Consider the following 21,738-nt stretch of genomic DNA (forward strand, 5'->3'; position numbering starts at 1 on the left):
ATCTTCTTGTAAAATAAAGTTATCTTATCATAAGTTAAGAAAGCAATCGGACAAGGGAGAGGCAGCTGATTTACCCAAACACGATATGACCAACCATTATTCAGGATTCAATAATTACCCTTATAAAATCTTCCTCTGTTTAACAAAATTAAAATACCTTTCCACGTGAAATACTTTTAACAAGTTCATCCTCAAATATTTTGGCTACACTATTCCAATGAATAATTTTTATTGAGTATATACGGGAGGTATTAATTGGTCTGGAGTCTGATCCTGATATTCGGAGAGGAAGTGTAGACGAACTCTGTACTACACAAGCTGTGAAGGCTGTCTCGGATTTCTCTGATTATCGAGAGCAGAATAACTCTAATTAAGATAGGATGACTAAGGGTGAAGCTTTCCACAGTTTGCTTGAACCTGATCTGCCAGTAAAGGTTAGTTTTAACAATATTCTCTAAATTAACAGTTACAACACATTTTTTTCCTAGTTCTAGTCACAAAGGCGTAATTCTTCAGTTATATAAAAACTGCATTACGAAAGATTTATAAATTCTAAATTTACTGATCTGATTTTTTAAATGGTTGTAAATACATTATTACAGGCATACAATGGTAATATGGTATGAAATAAATCACATTGAGTATTGAATTATCCTAGGTTCAGTAGGCCACAGGCCTGGTAGACCCGTGGCCTGCTAGGCAAAGCTCTCACTTCACACACTGAGTGTCCGTGGTTCGATCCCCGGCAAGGGTGGAAACATTGGGCGTATTTCCTTACACCTATTGTCCCTGTTTACCTAGCAAGCAAGTAGGTACCTGGGTGTTAATTGACTGGTGTGGGTGGCATCCTGGGGTACAAGACTGAGGACCCCAATGGAAATATGACAGTCCCTTGATGACGCACTTCCTTTCTCCAGTTATCCTGGGTAGCTAACCGTCTGGGGTTAAAAATCTGAACAAAATTTTATCTTAACAAGATGTTTAGCACTAGTGAAAATTATAGTATTAATCTATGAGAATCCAGAAAGACTAGTGGAAAAAAGTCATATTGATTGACATTCTTGAGCTACCCTTGTTTAAATCCACATAATGCTATAAATGTGATGGGACGATACCAAAATTTCTGCCGATACCGATACCCAATTTTCAACTGATGCCGATACTTTTCCTATACTTTTTGTTTTTGAAATTGTAATGATAATGTTCAGTATATAATGGAATGCTTATTGCACAATGGATATTAAATAACACAGGATGATTAAATATTAAATAACTTAATTTCTCTGAGATGACAATGCCATTGCTTATTACTTGGCCTGTTGTGTTAGTTACTAGCTGTCAAAAAAGGCACTTGTTGATTATGAGAGTGAGAGTCAGTGACCCCTCACAATTATGAGGTAGAGTGTTAATTTTGATATTCTTAAGCGCACGTAATAAATATTTTAAAAGTATCAGACGTTTTTTCACTGATACCATAAAAATGGCTGATACTCACCAATAACAATTGGTGGTTTATCTAACATTGGTGTGCCTTCAAGACCATTGTATAACCTAAATAAAACGTTATTTTTCATACTCAGTACAGTACTATAATATATTTATTTTAAAGTGCATGCCATGTTAACCAAATGCATTTCATTAAAGTGTTTAAATTTATGACCAGGTATATCACTCGATTATTTCAGTTTTGAGTTGATTTATCCTGGACATGGGTGCAGGAAACATGTGGCTCAGGAAGTGCTACAATAATTATAGATGATTAAAGTGGCAGAATAAAATAGCTTAAAATAAATGTCTACCAAATTGTCAACTACCTTTGTTGGGCCTACAGTGTCTCAAATTTTGAAAGGGGTTGGAATTAGTCAACATGCTACTAGGGGCAGTAAACATAGCTTCCTTATTTCTACTGCATGCAACTTGGCATTAAAAATCTTTTGAACAGCTGCAAACCACTGGAATAAATACTACTCTAACCATGTCAAAAGCCTGTGGTGATATGGAACAGGTCAATACACAAATAACCCGCACATAGAAGAGAGGAGCTTACGACGACGTTTCGGTCCGATTTGGACCATTTACAAAGTCACACTAACCAGAAGTGGAGCAGGACAGCTATATATAGGCAGGAAGAGGTAGGGTAGTAGTAGCAGTAGTAGTAGTAGTAGTGGTAGCAGTGGGGAATTAAGGAGGAGGAGCCAGTCAAATACAAAGAAAGGGGAGCACTGCAAGGGAGCTAGGTGCCCACAGAGGGAGAGCAAGTGCACAGAGGTGGGGGGAAGGGAAAGTGATGAAATAAATAATGAACAGAAACACGCGACAGAAGAAGGAAAGGGGAAAAGGGAGAAGAAGAAAAAATAAGGAATCAGGTTGTCACAGGTGTTCTGAAGTTTGGAGCATTTTACAATGTAGTGGGAGAGGAAGGCATCTACAGAGACGAAGCCAGGACTAAGATTCATACAAGGAAAGTTGTGTATTAGAGAGGATTCAACTAGACGGCGACTGTTAGAGTTGGAAGTAGGGAAGACAGTTTTAGTGGAAGACCAGTCAATAGGATGGCTGTGATCTCTGACGTGACAGAGCATTGTTAGTGTCGGCAAGCCTAACACTATTTTTGTGCTAAGTCTGTCAGAAAGAGATCGGCCAGTTTTTCCAAAGTCAAGTGTAAAGTAAAGCTGCAAAGGAGAATATTTAGTGCTACAGTACTAATAGTGTTGCAGTATGAGTAGGCAATGTGCAATGGTAAATGTGTTGAATGTGAAATTTGTCCCAGACTTCAGATGAAATAGATGAATCTGTAATTTGTATTAATTCTACCAAGTAGGCAGTATGTAATGGTAAACTAGTAACACATGAAACATATCCCATATCATTGTAACAGCTTAATTTTTAATATTATCTTGGTCTATGGTATGCTTACTGTAACTATAACCATTGGTATACAGCACTGGTAAGCCTGTGGTTACATAATCACTAATATACAGCACCAGTATGTAAGTGGTTGTTTAATGACTGAGTGGATCTGTGAGAAACATAACCATCCTTTGTACTATTTGTTCTCTATAAGAAAATAGGTTCTGTATTACAAATAACATAACCAAGAATTCAACTACAGTGGTACCCCGAGTTTCGTACAGCTCCCAACTCGAACACTTATGTAAATGTATTATTGTAAGTGCTTTTGTAAGTGTATTTTTGGGGGTATGAAACGGACTAATCTAATTTACATTATTCCTTATGGGAACAAATTTATTCGGTAACGGCACTCGAACAGCCTTCTGGAATGAATTATGGCCGAAACTCGTGGTACCACTGTATTTCATAAGCTGGGGACATCTGTATATCTTAATGCATACAAAACTAACCTCATAAGCTCACACACTTCAATTCAAGCATAAAGCACTGTATAAATTATTATAGTGTATGTGCATAGAGTAGATACACTGAGAAAGGTGTGTAGTTCTTGGGAATGAAAGTAGCTTTTATGCTAGCATCTAGAAGGATTGTAGCCTTAACCCTTTCAGGGTTGGTGCCGTACTAGTACGGCTTGCATGCCAGGGTTGGTGCCGTACTAGTACGCATAAATTCTAGCGCCTTCAAATCTATCGAGAGAAAGCTGGTAAGCCTACATATGAAAGAATGGGTCTATGTGGACAGTGTGCACAGTATAAAAAAAATCGTGCAGCACACAGTGCATAATGAGAAAAAAAAACTTTGTGTTTTTGGTTTAAAACAGCGACTTTGAACTGCATTTTCGTATAGTATTTATGGTTGTATTCTCGTTTTCTTGGTCTCACTTGATAGAATGGAAGATATATCACAGGAATAAAGATGATTTTGATTGGTTTCACAATGAAAAGCACCTCGAAATTGAGCTCAAAGTAGCAGAAATGTTCGATTTTTGCCAAAGTTCAAAAGTAAACAAATCATGCCACATGTCCAGTACACGTCAACTGGTGAGTCTAATATTCTTTCACAAGTGCGCTGATATTATTTATACCATTTCTACACTAATGCAGTAGTCTGCATAATAGTAAATCTTCTACTTATTTGTGAGAATAAAAATTCAAAGTGGAAAGCAAAAGAAATGTAAGAGAGGCCTGGGGACGTGACTAATAAACAGAGGAAATGTTATTTTAGTGCCAGGAATGTCTGTCTTGTTTATTTTGGACCCTATTTGGAAATTGGCATCTTTTGAAATTGGCAAAATTGCCAATTTCTGACCACTTTATTGGATAGTTGAAATCGGTAAATGGGTGGTTTCTTATATTCATTCGATAGAAAAAATGGACTTCTAGCAAAATAGTTACGACTTTTTCGACTGGAACATTGGAATTGGCTGAAAATAGGACTCAAAGTGGGCAAAATCGCCGATGCGTAAACATCGTCAAGACCGCTAACTTCACAAGAGCATAATTCCATAAGTTTTCCATCAAATTTCATACTTTTGGTGTCATTATGATCGGGAAAAGTCTCTCTATCATTTCATTTTTTTTTTTTTTTCGAAAAATTTCTGACCCTGAGAACAAGTTTCAGAGAGGGCCTGCTGACCCTGAAAGGGTTAATGACCCTTATGTAGATGGTTGGGGTGTTAACCAACAAAGACTGAAGAGCCAGTATTGGATGAAAACAAGGGTGGCTTAAATTTAAAAATATAAAAGTTTATTATGTGTTCCTTTCTATCATGTTTTAATGTTTAACAAAAAAAACACACGTCTTACTGTATGTAAAACTTTTGCCAAAATAATTTATAATTATATCAATTTTTTTCAGACTCGGCGTAGAAGCACTGGATGCCAATTTTTTATCATGGGTATTGCAACTGCTCTCTCTCTTGCATCATTGGCTCTGGCTGTGTATCAAGTAAGGATTATAGGGGTTTTCAAGATGGAAAATTTAAAGGAAAATTTAACATTTCTGAAGAACAAGCAAAACTAAATGAAGAAAAAAGAACCTTTAGTTGATTATATTATTTTATGTATTAATGTTATATTGTTTCTTTATATATGAAATAAGAAAACAAAGATGTACTGTGTTGCTAACATTTTTATGTTAGCAGTACAGTACATCTTTGGTTTCTTATTTCAGCTAACATATTTACACTGCTAACATTTTTATTAAATTTCAGTTTTTCCCAAAAAATTAAGATATTCTGCCAAAAAACAATAATTTACATTGCATATTCATTAAATACAATATAGCACAAAAAATTGCAGAAAATGCTGCATATTGTATTTCCTATTGGATCTCCTGATATGTTTTATTCTTAAACACAAAGGCCATTTCCCACTAAGGCAGGGTGACCCGGAAAAGAAGAAACACTTTCATCATTCACTATCACTGTCTAGTTGGAGGTGTGCCTACACTACAGTTATAAAACTGCAACTTATCAATACCCTTCCTTCAGAGTGCAGGGACTGCACTTCCCACCTCCAGGACTCGAGTCCAGCCTGTTGGCTTCCCTGAATCCCTTTATAAATGCTACCTTGCTCACACTCCAACAGCACATCAAGTCCTAAAATCCACTTGTCTTCTACTTGCTCCTATCTAACACGCTCGCGCATGCTTGCTGGAAGTCCATACCCCTCTCACACGAAACCTCCTTTAACCCCTCCCTCCAACCTTTGCGGCTGAACCCTAACCCAGCATTCCTTCCACAACACATTTATATGCTCTCCAGGTCATTCTTTTTCATTCTATCGTCTTTAAATGTCCGAACCCCCTACCTCCTCCTAATTTTCAAACTACACATTCTCTGCATTATATTCACACACATTGTCCTCAGACACAACATCTCCACTGCCTCCAGCCTTCTTGTTGCAACATTCACCGCCCATACTTCACACCCATATAAGAGTGTTGGTATGACTATACTCTCATTCATTCCCCTTTTTGCTTCCATGGATAACGTTCTTTGTCCCCACAGACTCCTCAGTGCACCACTCGCCTTTTTTACCCTCATCAATTCTGTGATTCACCTCGTCTTTCATAGACCCATTTACTCACAAGTCTACTCCCAAATATATTAATACCCTCACTTCCTCCATACTCCCTCCCTCCAATCCGATATCCAGTCTTTCATTGGCTAATTTTTTTTATCCTCATCACCTTACCCTTTCCTGTGTTCACTTTTAATTTCCTTCTTTTACCAAACTCATCCACCAACCTCTGCAACTTCTCTTCAGCATCTCTCATCACACATCCCTGTCTAAGGCCTACTTTTGCTGGAAAATTATCTCCCTCTCCTACAGTATGAATGCCATGTTAAAAATATATACAGTACTGTGCTGTATAAACCTTAGACTTACATTTATTTATGTATCTGATGGTTATGTATGCATATATATAAACACTGTAATATATATTGTAGTGTATAGATACACAATAATTTTTGTCATTTCTGTTTGCGTTATGTCTGGAAGTGCTTCTAAATCGGTAAGTACAATTCATTGTCTGTCATGCCAATGTGTGCATCTTGCAAGTAGCAAACTGAATATCAAGCATCCACCAGCCATTGCACTGAATGACACACACATACCAGTTTAGCACCTCACACAATAATTTTGAGAGACAGTGCAGTAAATTCTTGTACTGTACTAGCTTTTTACTGAAATAAAAAAAAAGTATTGTAATCTGAAAAAGGAATTGTACTTGCCTTAGATTAAAAGTGAATTGAGACAACCTCGATTATGTTAATAAAATTGTAACGAAACTTACAAATTGTTGAGAAAACCATTGTAGAAAGAGGGAAATACAATATGGAAATGGTATAAGAAATTTTTTAAGGTGGCATGACAGATTGTAAATGTGGTATGCAAGTTGTAAGTAGATTAGCAAACAATGCTTTTGCCAACGGTTATCCACCCAGTCTACCTGTTTCAATATTTTATTGTAGCCATACTTAAAACTCATAATGCTCATTTGTTTTTGTTACTGTTTTGCAAACACTCACATTTAGTGTTTTGGTGCAAATTTATATGTAATATTATATTTTATGTAAAATTAATCTGATCAGTTTGTCAAACAATGACATTCTTGGAATTTTTTTTTTTTCAGGCTACTTCGACACATCAAAGTGTACATGCTATTTCAGAAGGGGTAGTTAGTGCATGGCCAACACCACCACCCCATGAACAAGTAACCAAAGTAGCAAGATATGTTGTGCATACCTCAGGTAGGCTCCACTTTAGTGATACAAGCCCAAAAATTGTATGTACAGTGGAACCTCAAATATCGAACTTTTTTCGGTCCAGAAGGCTGTTCAAGTGCCTTTACCAAATGAATTTATTCCCATCAGGAATAATGTAAATTAGATTAGTCCATTTCAGGCCCTCAAAAATACACTTATAAAAGCACTTACAAAAATACACTTACATAATTGGTTGTGTTGGGAGCAGTTTGATTTTTGAGGTTCCACTGTATTATTACCTGCTTGTAGTTAGAGTTATGTTCATTATGTCCCAGAGTTTCAGGGCTAATACTAAAAAAACTTTTGCATTTATTACATTTGTAAAAAAGAGCTAAACCCTTAAGGTTCATACAATCCTTATATCACCCTTGAAACCTGATGGTTTCTTTTAATACATTTAGCTATTATCCTCCTTACTACAATTACCAGTAGAGTAGGGTCCTGACTTATGAAGCTCTGGTTATGAGGTTTCCCACTTATGACATTGGCATTTTGAACACAATTTGTAATCTCTTATGAACCAGTGACTTGAACTTTCAATGGGGAAGACTACTTATGCTAGGGGAGGAGCATTCATGGAGGGCAGTGCTCAGCCTGGTTGCTAGAAGTAAACATTCAGCTGATACCTTGTTTACTCTTGCCTTATGTTCACTGTATTTTTCTCAAGAACTTACTTTGGAAGAAAACAATGGACAAAGTTTGTTAAATCCAGAATTGTCTGTTACTGTTAAAATAATGAAAAAACAATCTCGTAATATAGATTGAGTGGACAATCAGCTTTTACAAACACCCTCCATCCCTATTAGTCCATTAAAGAAATGGTTCACTGGTTTACTGTTATATTTTGCATACATTATGTTGTATGCAAAATATAACAGGGATAACTTAAGAGACATTTTAATCACTTTCTGCAACATGCTTGGTTTATAAGGGAAGAGCTAACTTTTTACCCTACAGAGAATTGCATAAATTTTGTTTTTAATACATAGGCTGTCTCCCATTGAGCCAGGGTAACACAAAACAAAGTAACGAAAGTGTTTCTTCTTTTTACATTTAGTAATTTATACAAGAAAGAGCTACTCTCCCCTTTCTTCTGGCATTTTAGTTGCCTCTTACAACACGCATAGTTTACGGAGGAAGGATTCTTCTCCCATAAATTTATAGCTATTTAATTATTATTATAATCAAAAAGAAGAGCTAAGCCACAAGGGCTATACAGCTATAGCTATTTAACCCTTTGAGGGTCCGTCCCGTAGATCTACGGCTTTACGTTCAGGGTCCAAACCGTAGATCTACGTCATGAGCTCAGCTCACTCTGATAAACTGTGAGTGGTACATTTGGGCCTAGATATGAGAGAATACATCTATGTGGTATGTGTGCACCACATAAAACAGATCCTGCAGCACGCTGTGTATAATGAGAGAAAAAACTGAAATCATGATTTTTCGATTAAAACAGCGACTTTGCTGTGTTTTTCGTATGTTTTTTATAGTTCTATTTGCGATTTCTTGGTCTCATTTGATAGAATGGAAGACCTATTACAGAAATAGAGATGATTTTGATTAGTTTTCGCACTGGAAATGGCTTGAAACTGAGCTCAAAGTAGCAGAAATGTTAAATTTTTGCCGATATTCAAGAGTAAACAAACGACCTCACACGTCTAATACACGCCAGCTGGTGGGTCTAATATGCATTCACAAATATGGTGATGATATTTATACAATTTTTACAGTATTGCATAACAGTAAATCTTCTATTTTTTGGTGTGAATAAAAATTCATTATGTGAATAAAAAATGAAAATGGAATTTATTTGTAAAGCCTCAAAACGTAACTAATGAACAGAGGAAATGTTAGTTTAATTCCAGGAATACCTACATTGTTTATTCTGGACCCTATTTTGAAATTGGAATATTTTGAACTTTGTGTTAAATTGGCCAAATTAACAATTTCCGATCACTTTAATTTGTAGTTGAAACAGTTGACTTGGCGATTTCTTGTGCTCAGTCGATAGAATAGAAGTAATACTAATGAAATAGCTAAGAATTTGGTTGACTGGAATAATGTAATTGGCCTAAAATGGGAGTCAAAGTTGGCAAAATCGTCGATTCGTAAATATTGCTGACACATCAAAATTCGCGAGAGCATAATTTCGTCAATTTTCCATCAAATTTCGTGCTTTTTGTTTTATTACCTTTACAAAAAGATTCTCTACCATTTCATAAGAGAAAATAAAATTTTTTTTTTTTTAAATTCTTGGACACTGGGGCACCACTTCAGATTTGGGCCTTGGACCCTGAAGGGGTTAAACATTAGCAAATATGGTCTTCATCCTGTACATTTCATCTATGTTATAATATAAAAGCATAAAAGACAGTAAATAATCATAGCATGATACAGGAAATTATTATACTGTACAGTACTAATAATTCCAATTTTAATAATGAATTATAAACTATTAGAGAAATAATATTTTTGAATAATAATAATTTTTTTTTTTTTTTTAGCATGGGCATCAATAGCAACGATCTCCACTGCTCTACCTATTCAGGGCTTTCCATTTGCCAACATCATAAGTGTCTGCGATGGCCCTGTGAATAAGTCAAGTGGCATTCCTTATATGTATATGACCCGATTCGATTTAAGTGGGAAAGATTTGCTTGTAAGTTGACATATTATTTCAATGCAGGTATAGCAGTTCTTTTCTTAAAATAAACATTTGGGATGAAGATATGTAATTATGTATGTTTTCCAGCATAATGTAAAAATTTACATTCAGGGTATAGGTGATGAGTGATAGATGTGCTTTAGACAAATGGTGCATCAAACAAAATCACATAAAGAGAACCTAATTTAACATGCAAAATGCAGTGATGTATTCCAAGATCTCTACAGTCACTCAGACCAGTCAATGTCACTTCAATTTGCTGAGTGCACTGCACTCAGCAGTGGCAGCAATTGACAAGCATGTGAAGGTCTAGTTGATAAATTGCCTTTTGAATTTGTGGAGGGGGTAAGGAAGGCTTCAAGTGTTAGGGGTATAACATCCAACAGGCTTGGGTGAGCATGTTAGATAGTAGTGGAGGCATGTGGTTTCTATGATTTGACATGCTGATGTAGTGTGAACAAGGTAATATTTAGGAAGTGATTCAGGAAAACCAGTTAGCTGGATTTGAGTACTGGAGGGGGGAAGTACAGTGCACTGTAAAGGAGAGATGATGTTGCTTCTGGCAAGACAAGTGACTGAACAAATGATGATGCAGGTGTTTCTTCTTTTTTGAGTTATCCTGGCTTACTTGTAGGTTACCAGTAGTCACTCCCAGAGGTGTCCACCCCCAGCACCTGGTCCCAGACCAAGCCTCCTGGTTGCTTGCCTGATCAGTTAGGCTGTTGGTGTGGGATATGGCCAATGTGTGTGTGTCTGAAAAAAAAATTCCATTTTTTTGTACCCCATTTTCCTTTTTGACTGGCTGACATAAAAAATGTCGCATCTAGTGGGAAGAGAGGATGGTGCAAGGTCATCTAGTTCAGACTCCACATTACTGGTAACAGGAAGGGTGACATTCAGATTATGTTTATGGGGAGTGCTAGAACCCATAGGGGTCATGTAGCACCTAGTGAATGAGAAGTGTTCAGGTTCGATCCAAGGAAGGGAAGGGCAGATCCAATTCCTTGGATTAAGAGCCCTTCACTGGCATCAAGTGACCTCCCTTGAGGGGTGTGACATCCAGATAAAACACAAATAAGGAGTTCTTATCACCAGATATCAAAGAATTTTTGTTAATTTATTCATCAAGGAAGAAAAAACTGACAGGTCTTTGTCATAAGGTGACTAATTCATTGGTGCCAGCCTTTTGGTGGAGGCATGACCAAGACATTGTAGAGCAGACATTGGCCCTATAGAGAATCACTGCAGCAGCAACTGTTGTGTTGCTGGTGCTGACCTTGACCTTTGTCGGTTTAGCACTTTATTTGATTATAATAATACTGGTGCTGAATATGGAGAGGATATGAATGTGGAATGGCTAGTTATTACTACAGTATTATTTATATTATTATTAGCGTTTTAAGTGCTAGGGTGCTGTATAGTCCTTGTGGCTTAGCGCTTCGTTTTGATTATAATAATAAGTGCTAGGGGCTTGAGCATCCAGCAGACTCGTGTGTTAGACTGGTTTGATTGGTGATTATTATTATTACAATCAAAGCTAAGTACTAAATCCTTAAGGGTCATACAGTTCAGTGGAAATAAGTGGTTTTTATGGCCTGACATGCCGTTGGGAGGCAAGCAAGACAGCATTTATGAAAGACTTCAGGGAAAATTGGTTAGCTGGACTTGAATCCTGGAGGTGGGAACTACAATGTCTTCACATTGAAGGTGGTGGTGGGAATATTACACTTCAAGGGGTCATTTGAATTGTAGTATCTGTGCACTCCTGGCAAGACAGGTAATGAATGATGGTGAATGTGTTTCCTTTTCTTGGATCTCACTGCTTTGGTGGGAGATGGTCAGTGTTAAGCTCATGTGGGTCATTCAGTGCAAGGAGGTTCAATTTTCTGTCTGCTAAGGCTGTATGACCCTTGTGTGTTTAGCACTTAGTTATGATATAATACTCTGTCTTGACAAGAGGCGTGGAGTTAAAAGATAAAAAATCACACATAAAGTGGGAGTTGTCACAGTTGCTCTTTGCTGACACTGTGCTCTTGGGAGATTCTGAAGAGAAGTTGCAGAGATTGGTGGATGAATTTGGTAGGGTGTGCAAAAGAAGAAAATTAAAAGTGAATACAGGAAAGAGTAAGGTTATGAGGATAACAAAAATATTAGGTGATGAAAGATTGGAGGGAGTATGGAGGAGGTGAATGTATTCAGATATTTGGGAGTGGACGTGTCAGCGGATGGGTCTATGAAGGATGAGGTGAATCATAGAATTGATGAGAGGAAAAGGGTGAGTGGTGCACTTAGGAGTCTGTGGAGACAAAGAACTTTGTCCTTGGAGGCAAAGAGGGGAATGTATGAGAGTATAGTTTTACCAACACTCTTATATGGGTGTGAAGCATGGGTGATGAATGTTGCAGCGAGGAGAAGGCTGGAGGCAGTGGAGATGTCATGTCTGAGGGCAATGTGTGGTGTGAATATAATGCAGAGAATTTGTAGTTTGGAAGTTAGGAGGAGGTGCGGGATTACCAAAACTTTTGTCCAGAGGGCTGAGGAAGGGTTGTTGAGGTGGTTCGGACATGTAGAGAGAATGGAGCGAAACAGAATGACTTCAAGAGTGTATAAGTCTGTAGTGGAAGGAAGGCGGGGTAGGGGTCGGCCTAGGAAAGGTTGGAGGGAGGGGGTAAAGGAGGTTTTGTGTGCGAGGGGCTTGGACTTCCAGCAGGCATGCGTGAGCGTGTTTGATAGGAGTGAATGGAGACAAATGGTTTTTAATACTTGACGTGCTGTTGGAGTGTGAGCAAAGTAACATTTATGAAGGGATTCAGGTAAACCGGCAGGCTGGACTTGAGTCCTGGAGATGGGAAGTACAGTGCCTGCACTCTGAAGGAGGGGTGTTAATGTTGCAGTTTAAAAACTGTAGTGTAAAGCACCCTTCTGGCAAGACAGTGATGGAGTGAATGATGGTGAAAGTTTTTCTTTTTCGGGCCACCCTGCCTTGGTGGGAATCGGCCAGTGTGATAATAAAATAAAAAAAAAATAATAATACTCTGTCTGCTAAACCTAAGACAGATGCTCTTCCTAGAAGATAAAAATATTGCACAAAGGTAGAAATTTTATGATACTGGACTACTACCCTTGACAAGTGCCTAATTAGTCAGACCTGCAAGCTGCTAGCAGCAAAAACTTAGTTAACCATGCAATCAGTAAAGAAGTGTGACCTCAGGCCAGGCTAACACTTGAAACTGAATACAGATATTTAAAAGCCAGTAGGCATGAGAACGTGTTCAAGAGAGAGCAAGTGTTCATAGCAGAAATGAGGGACTTCAGCTGTGAAAGACTGGATGTGTTTCTAATGGTTTTTGGCAGGTGTGTTCATGTTACCCTAGGAATGTCAAAAACTCTTCAATAATAATAGCCAGTTTGTTTAAAATTTTCATAAAAAAAAAAAAAAAGATACAGCCTCTCCTCACTTAGCTACGTACTCGTTTGCTGACACCTCGGTATTCATACCAGTATTCATACCTAAATATTGTATATTAGAGCTGATTTCCTCTAATCTGTTTATTTCAATATAGTGGAACCTAGGTTTTTGTGATTAATTTGTTCCAGAAAGTCTGATGAAAACCGAATTGTACAAAACTAAAGCAATATTTCCCACAAGAAAATGTAAATCCAATTAATCCATTCCAGACACCCAAAAATATTAACAAAAATACATTTTATAGACAATAACTATAGTTTTACATACAGAAAACAATGAAAAATAAATATAAGTGATTAATGAAATGGATAAATGAACATTTAACATAACTTTTACCTTTATTGAAGACTTGTTGGCATATGGAAGACGGCAAGGAGGGGAGAGGGAGGAGAGGTAATTGTTTGTTAGGGGAATCCCCTTCCATAAGGACTTCAGGTATCAAGGCCTTATCTGGGGTTACCGCCCTTCTTTGTCTTTTACTGGGACTAAGACCATCTTGAGAGTCACTTTCGTACTTAGCTACGACTTCTTTTTTGAATTCTATCGTGTTTCTCGCCTTCTCTATCAAAGGGCTGGCACTCCGAACTTTCTTTGGCCCCATGGTGGCTTACTTAGCAGTTGCACTCAATAAACAAGCACAAAAAACAATATGTTATTACGAAATGTTTCAGCTGAATGCATGGGGTGATGCTCACTAAACGATAAATAAAGGCAGACTTAGTCACTCGGTACTTGAGTGGCCGAGTGATGCGGGCGGGCAGGTGGACGCGTTCGGTATGGACCATTGTCAACTCTACGAAAACTGGGACAAAATTTCGACAGAAAAAGTCGTCAAAAATTGAATCCTATGAAATTGGGGCGTACGAAAACCGAGGTTCCATTGTACAGTACACTACTGTATAAACATTTAAAAATATACAAGAAATGTTACAAATGGTGCAAAGGTGACATTAAAACAATATCAAAGATGGCTGATACAAACTCACCACCATTATAGTATGCTCATCACTTAGCGACAAATTCACTTAACAATGTGGTCTTACGAACAGAACTCTCTCGTTAAGTAAGGAGAGGTTGTACTGTATCACGATCTTGAAACAAGGCAGTGTAACTTGGGCCATATTTTATGGAGGTAACATACTGTATCCAGGGGCACCGACCCCCGGAATACCTTCCAGGTATGTTTATGTTCTGATGAACGTAATCATACATTTGGTAATGCAATACAGTTGCAGACAGGTGATCTTAATAATGCAAGACAAACCACGGGGGATGAAAATCTTCAGCATCATCAATAGCTATGCAATATTGCCAATTTCCCTCACAGGAATTTACTCTGAGGAAACTTCCTCTCATTCCACCTGTTGCTGCTCTTGCAACATTGCATAGCTGCTCCTGATATATAAATGTGTAAAAGATATTGAGCTAAAGATTGAAGAGCTGTATGACCCTTGTGGGTGTAGCACTTAGTTGTGATTGTAATAATCGAGATGCAGCTTTCCATTCCCCATAGCTTGTCTTGCATGTTTGGTAATTTTAATCTATTTTACCAAATAGTGTATAATAAGTTTTTGGAAAGCATAATTTCTTTATGCATAATGCATTTTTCCTTCTGCAAAAGAGCTGTGAGCACTGATAATTTACAATACTTTATATTGCAGAGCAATGACAAAGCTACATTATCTTTTTCTGAGGCTCAGTCTGACTACTGTAGTAAAGAGGATTTTGATCCAGAGGACCCACGATGTGCACGTGTCTTACTTACTGGTCACATCATTGAAGTGAGTCCCTTGGCATATTTGATTGTGTACTGTGATATTCAGTTGTACACATTTGGGATTGTCTTTATCAAATACTCATAGCTCTAGGTTCATATTGTGCTGTTTATTTATTTAGTTCTGTGCATTAGGTCCATGACTATACTATGAGTCAGTGTGTATTGAGCACAATATCTTGTTTTCTTTTTTCTGAACTGTTATTTTTATCCCAAAATCCTTTTATTTCACTGATACATGTAGCTTTTTCTTCTAGGCTGTACTCTCTCTTGTTTTTCTGTTCATACTTTGCAATATCTAATAAATGTTCAGATCAAATGCCAGTAGATAATTGTTGAACAACTGCAGCCTGTACGTCTTTCTGGTGCCTACCTTTGTTCTTTCTCATTCTTATCCATCATTAATTTTAAAGACAAGCAAATACACTTAGGATTTTATTTTGGCCTTTACAATACAGTATTAAGAACAGTAGTGGTCCAGGTAATTTGGTACTCCCGCTACATTAGTCCAGTCAGATGTTTTATTTCTTACTGTTGCTCTGTAAAGCACTTTACCATTCTTGCTTTTGCTTCTAGTTTGTGGATTAGTTTCTGATGCAGTACTGTAGTGAATTCCTTCAAACAGTCAAAAATTCAGCCCACCTATTTCTGTCTGTCTTGTTTATCTCTGATGGTCATTTTAGCTCCAGTAAATTTGTAGGACAGTGAGTAAATTTCAAGTAATGTACATAACTTCATAAATATCCAAATTCTATTTTGTATAATCAGCCACTTGATTATCGGGTAGTTATCACATATATCTAAAATCAAGCTAGATAATGAGAATAGAAATGCAGTTTTAAAATTTTCAAATGATCTTCCTATTAAGGTTAATAACTATCTATTCATTTTCTCTCTCTCTTCTCCCACCTTTCCCCATATATTGTCCTTACATTAGCATCTCTCTATACTTTCAGCTAAAAAATGGAACTACTGAGGCAAATTTTGCACAAAATGCTCTGTTTTCAAGGCACCCAATAATGAAATCTTGGCCTTCTGGTAAGTTACATAAGAATACTGCACTATATATACTTAACCCTAGCCAAGATTTTTTAAAATCTGTAAAATGACAATGAAATGCAAGACAAATGTCATTCATCCTTTCTTGATTGGGCAATTTCTTGTACAATATTTCCATAATGACTTAATGTGTTAAAATTATAAGTAAAACATTTATTCAAGAATTGTACATGTTGATATAGTAATCCAGGTGATCACTAAATTTGGAACCTAGTTCTTAATAGAACTGGAAAATTTTAAGATTTCTGAACGTTAAATTGTCTAATTTAGAGATGTTCTTATATTTTATCACAAAATTTGATTGGTTGGGTAAAGCATGAGAGAAAATTTTAATATGGGTATAGAGTACCTGATGCCATGAATTAAGGGCAAATTCGATTTTAAATTTTGAAATAATTTCAGAGTTTAATGCCAATATTTCACCTCATAACTTTACATAATGTATGATTTAAAAATTATTTTGTAAGACATAAAATTGTAATACAGGTGAGCTCTGCTTATACATCAAGTTTGGTTTTGGGCTACTGTTGTAAACTGAATCATAACCTTTTTTCACTTTCAAATGCATATGAAAGCCTTATAACATGTTTACACTATCATATATTAAGTGAGCAATAGAGCTAGGCCTAAAAAAATACACATACAGTACACACATTACTTTAAATATTTTTGTCCTTAGCTTATAGTGAGAGGTGAATATATTGTAGAAGTCTGAATAAATGAAGAATGAATATAATTGAAAAACTGCTGCACTAGCAAAACGCTGTAAAGTACTGTAAAGCGGGGCCTGCCTGTACTAGCAAGGACTGCTGATGCCATCTATTAGTGGTTCTAGAGGAGTGATTACCTTCTGAACAGCTCAGTCTCAGACTAGGCCTCCTAGGTTACAAAGGAAATATTACAGGATTAAGAGCTATTAAAAAACACGGGAAAGTAATGGTATGTGTATAATGAATGTAAGTACAAGTTTGGAAAATTTATCATCTTACACGTGCTTAGACAAAGAAAAGATCAGCAAGCCTGCCAGAATGCATATGGTTAAATAGGAGATAGTACTATACTTCCTTGGAGGGTTGCTGAACCAACACAATGTTGCAGTGGTAAATTTATCATGTTTATAAAGGAACTTCAGTGTTTAATGCTGATATTTTGCCTAATAACCTTGCCTAGCACGTGTTTTACATGATGCTGCTTTTGTAGGACAGTTAACCCCTAAACTGTCCGAACATAGATCTATGTTCACTCACATAGCACTCCGAACGTAGATTGACGTTTTTTTTACATTTGCAAGCATGTACAGCAAAATAAAACGTAGATCTACGTTCGGACATTTTAAGGGTTAAATATAAGCAAATGATAAAATAAATTTTAAGAAAGTCTATCTGATGTCATGTATAAATAAATTCTCAGCTTTGAACGATAATCCCTTTTTGAACCTGATAGCCTGTCATTCTCCAGGCACTGTATGACCCCCATACAGGTTTTGTACCCCCCCTTGAAAGTAATAATAATAGTGTATATATAAATAGTGCCATTCTCCAACTAATTCTTATGTTTATCCCTAGATCACCATTTTTTTTTTGCCAAGATGGACATCGTGCACATCTACGTACTGGATTACTTTGGTGGACCATCTGAGGTGAATGTTGATGAATATTTCAAGACTGACCCATTTGCTTAATACTATCTAGACTTCAGGCTCTTTTGACACTGAAGGTCAACAAAATGTTCTCCAAGTTTTTTTTTTTATTTTAATTTTCAATCAGCATTCGAATTAAAAATCAAATGGGTTTACAACTCTTTTGTAATTAACTGCATCAGAACTGTATTTGGAAAAAATCTTTATAGTGGATTGTTGATTTTGCATTTATGGAAGAAATCTGAACTACCATCTATATACAGTATTTTGGTTATGAAAATATATCGAATATACTGCAAAATTTAATTGTAACGATCCATAAATATAGATTTGGATGGTCTAGTGTTATGATCAAAGCCTTTCAAGTGATGACTCATAATATAAATTTACCTGTAGGTTGACACCTTTGCATATTTTTCTGAAACTTAAAATGTTTAAGATTATTAGTACTTTTTCATGCCCAACTATCCACTTTTAAGAACTTTAGAACACAATTTTTACATTTGAGCAGAGACAAGCTGGCCATACAGGCAATACCCAGTTGGCCACTGTGCTGGGTAAAAAAAAAAAAAAGCTGAAAAAAATGTCACGAAAAACTAGTCAGCAGCTCAGTTGGAGTAGTGACGAGTCCTACAGTTAATAACTCAAGCAGCAGTCTCCTGCCTTTCATTACCCTCTCATCCGGCCCAGATGCCCAGGCCAGTTTTAAGACCCAGTCTGCTGCTGCATTTGAGCTCTGATGCAACAAACCATTCTGTAATGACCATTTTGATTGTATGTATTTTTCATATCTTTAATTATCTGAATGTGATTCCTGCACACATTGTTGTATGAAGACAAAGAAACAGGTTGCAGAATAAGTTTTAAATGGAACAATATTTTGCTCTTTGTAGAGGTTTCCAAGTGAAGTAGTGTTGTAGTAAGAGCTTGTTCGCCCTTGTGGCTTAGCGCTTCTTTTTAATTATAATAATAATCCATAGCTTGTTATATCTCAGTAATATTTGTATTTCATCCAGTGTTGCAGGGATGCCAAGCTTGCACTGTTTGGAAACTTTCTGTGAACATTAATGAACAATATATCAGTTCATTTTTAAAGACCCTGTATATATGTGGGTAACACTGTACTGTATTTTCCCTAAGCTATGCATGTAGTCATTATTGGTGGGTAGGGTTTAATTAGGATAAGTATTACACCATGTCATACCTTAAAAAAAAAAGTTATGTATTTTAATATCTTAAAATTTTGTTTAGATGAGAATCATTAAACACTATTAGACACAGAAATAGTGCTAAATAGAGTTTATTCCTTGTGAGTAAAATTTTTGAGGTACTGTACTATTTTGGTAGATTTCTAAGTCACTTATATTTGCATCCAGCTGAATATGTGTAGGAATATTGAAGCTCGGATCATGCATGTCAATGGTACCTACAATATAATTGATCTGGATTGTAAAGGCTGTGCAACTCACCCACCCATATATATGTACATTATTTAATGTCAGTTTATCCAAAGAACTTTTATTAATAATAGGTAACAGAGAGATTCTAGCATTTATGACAGTAAATGTAACAAAGTCTCTTCCTGCCTGTTCAAATTATTATTCTATTCATGGGAAAGTGCTAAACTCATACAATGCCTGAGGAACTGGAGGTTGTCAGGCTAGATCCAAGGAAGAAGACAAGCTCCAAGCCCTTGGTTCAAGAGCCTTTCACCAGCAGCAGGGTATCCTTCCTACCCTTCAAGTGTTTGTTTTTCAACGTTAAATTCATGTATTAGTGAAAGTTAGACAATGGCGATACATGTTATCAGGTTAAAAGCCCCCACCAGTGATTATTCAGAGTATCTAATTTTAATTAAGCCAAAAATGTTAATTGTGAATAGATAATAAAATGGACAAAACTGAGATTTACCCCATCATCAAAGATAGCAACATTTCAAAGCAAACACAGTGGTCCCTCATTTATCGTCGTAAATCCGTTCCTGGAAGTGCGACAATTATCGAATCAATTTTCCCCATAAGAAATAATGTAAATACAATTAATCCATTCCTGACACCCAGAAGTATTAAAACAAAATTTTCTTTACATGAAATATAGATGTAGTACATAAACAATACAATGGGACATGATGAATGAAACATTAACAGCATAACACTTACCTTTATTGGCAATTCTTCTTAGTGTATGGAAGGCTGGAGGAGGAGAGAGATTGGATTAGTTACTTTGAAAGGGGAATCCCCTTCCATCAACACCTCAGGTACCAAGTGCTTTTTCTGGGGTTACTTCTCTGTTTCTTAATGATACTAGGACCAGCTTGAGAGTCACTGCCCCTCAAGGAAGGTTCCTTGATGTTGGTGAGGGGCTCTTGATTTAGGGAATTGGATCTGTGCTCCAGTTCCCCGAATTAAGCCTGAATGCCTTCCACATATCCCCCCCCCCAGGCGCTGTATAATCCTCCGGGTTTAGCGCTTCCCCCTTGATTATAATAATAATAATTGAGAGTCACTGGAGTCCTGTCTCACAAAAAAAGTGTCCAGAGAGCTCTGTTTCTGGAGTCTCTTTAAAACTTCCCTAAAATGGGCCAAGACTCTGTCACTGTACAAGTTGCCGATATGGCTTGCAACATCCTTCTAAGGGTGATGTTTCTCCATAAATCTTTCCATCCTACCCCACATTTCACCATGCCTTATCACACTGTGTATGACACTACACTTCTTAAATCTCTCAAACCAACCTTTGCTGGCCTTAAATTCACAATTATCAGTACTCGTTGCAGGCAATTTCTTTACCAGATCGTCATGCAACTGCCTAGCCTTTTCACAAATAATTGACGTCATAAGAGTATCTCCTGCTAATTGTTTCTCGTTTATCCACACCAATAATAACTTCTCAACATCTTCGAGTGCTGGTGATCTCATTTTTGTCAGCATATTTACCCCCTTTGCAACAACAGCTTCCTTGATTTCCTTTTTCTTGGTCACGATGGAAGATATGGTTGTACGGGATTTGTTATACATCCTGGCCGGTTCAGCCACATGTATGCCACTTTCATATTGTTCAATGATGTTTTTCTTAAATTCAATCGTATTTCTCACTTTCTTTACCAAAGGCTTGGCACTAGGAGCTTTCTTTGGGGCCATGGTAGCTTATTTAGCACTTGCAAGCACTAAAATGAATGGAATATTATGAAATATTTTGTATGAACAAGTGAGGGGACCGTCGCTCACTGGTAAACAATGGCACACTGACTGGGAAGGGAGGCCAAGGCGGCTCAGAGCGTAAGTACGTGTCCAGGACGAAGGACGATTAGCGAGTAAACCAACCATTTGCGAGCCAATTTTTGGACGAGAATAACGCGACACTTTCCGAAAGGGACGACTATCGAGCCGATTATTGAGGGACCACTGTATACTCTTACTGTGGTTTAAATACAAAAGAAGAAACCCAGTCGTAGAAATGTACACAAATATAATTTCTCATCTACAGTGGAGCTATAAAATCGAATTTGTATATGGAAAACCAGCAGTCTAAAAATAGGGATGCTAGAGCTTAGTAAGTAATTAGAGAGGGCCTATGGAAACTAAAAGAGGGCCTATACAAATTATTATTATTCTTCCTTTGAGAAAAGAGAATATGAATGTGTAAATTCAAGAATTATGTGGATTAAAGTAAAGGTTGGATGCGAGAAGTGGGTCATAATAAGCGTGTATGCACCTGGAGAAGAGAGGAATGCAGAGGAGAGAGAGAGATTTTGGGAGATGTTAAGTGAATGTATAGGAGCCTTTGAACCAAGTGAGAGAGTAATTGTGGTAGGGGACTTGAATGCTAAAGTAGGAGAAACTTTTAGAGAGGGTGTGGTAGGTAAGTTTGGGGTGCCAGGTGTAAATGATAATGGGAGCCCTTTGATTGAACTTTGTATAGAAAGGGGTTTAGTTATAGGTAA

At 37.0% G+C, this 21,738-nt stretch overlaps 1 protein-coding gene across 1 annotated transcript; it reads left to right on the forward strand.

The window, feature by feature from the left end:
* The first annotated feature begins 273 nt into the window (after positions 1 to 273).
* Positions 274 to 19,079, forward strand: CREG (Cellular Repressor of E1A-stimulated Genes). Its single transcript, XM_053796444.2, has 7 exons — positions 274 to 434; positions 4,771 to 4,860; positions 7,054 to 7,171; positions 9,694 to 9,848; positions 14,985 to 15,104; positions 16,054 to 16,135; positions 17,722 to 19,079. Exons 1-7 carry the CDS (start codon positions 381 to 383, stop codon positions 17,835 to 17,837), a joined length of 735 nt encoding a protein of 244 aa, XP_053652419.1. The 5' UTR covers positions 274 to 380; the 3' UTR covers positions 17,838 to 19,079.
* The last annotated feature ends 2,659 nt before the right edge of the window (positions 19,080 to 21,738 follow it).

Source organism: Cherax quadricarinatus, chromosome 37, assembly GCF_038502225.1.
Source record: "Cherax quadricarinatus isolate ZL_2023a chromosome 37, ASM3850222v1, whole genome shotgun sequence".
Lineage (NCBI taxonomy): Eukaryota > Metazoa > Arthropoda > Malacostraca > Decapoda > Parastacidae > Cherax > Cherax quadricarinatus.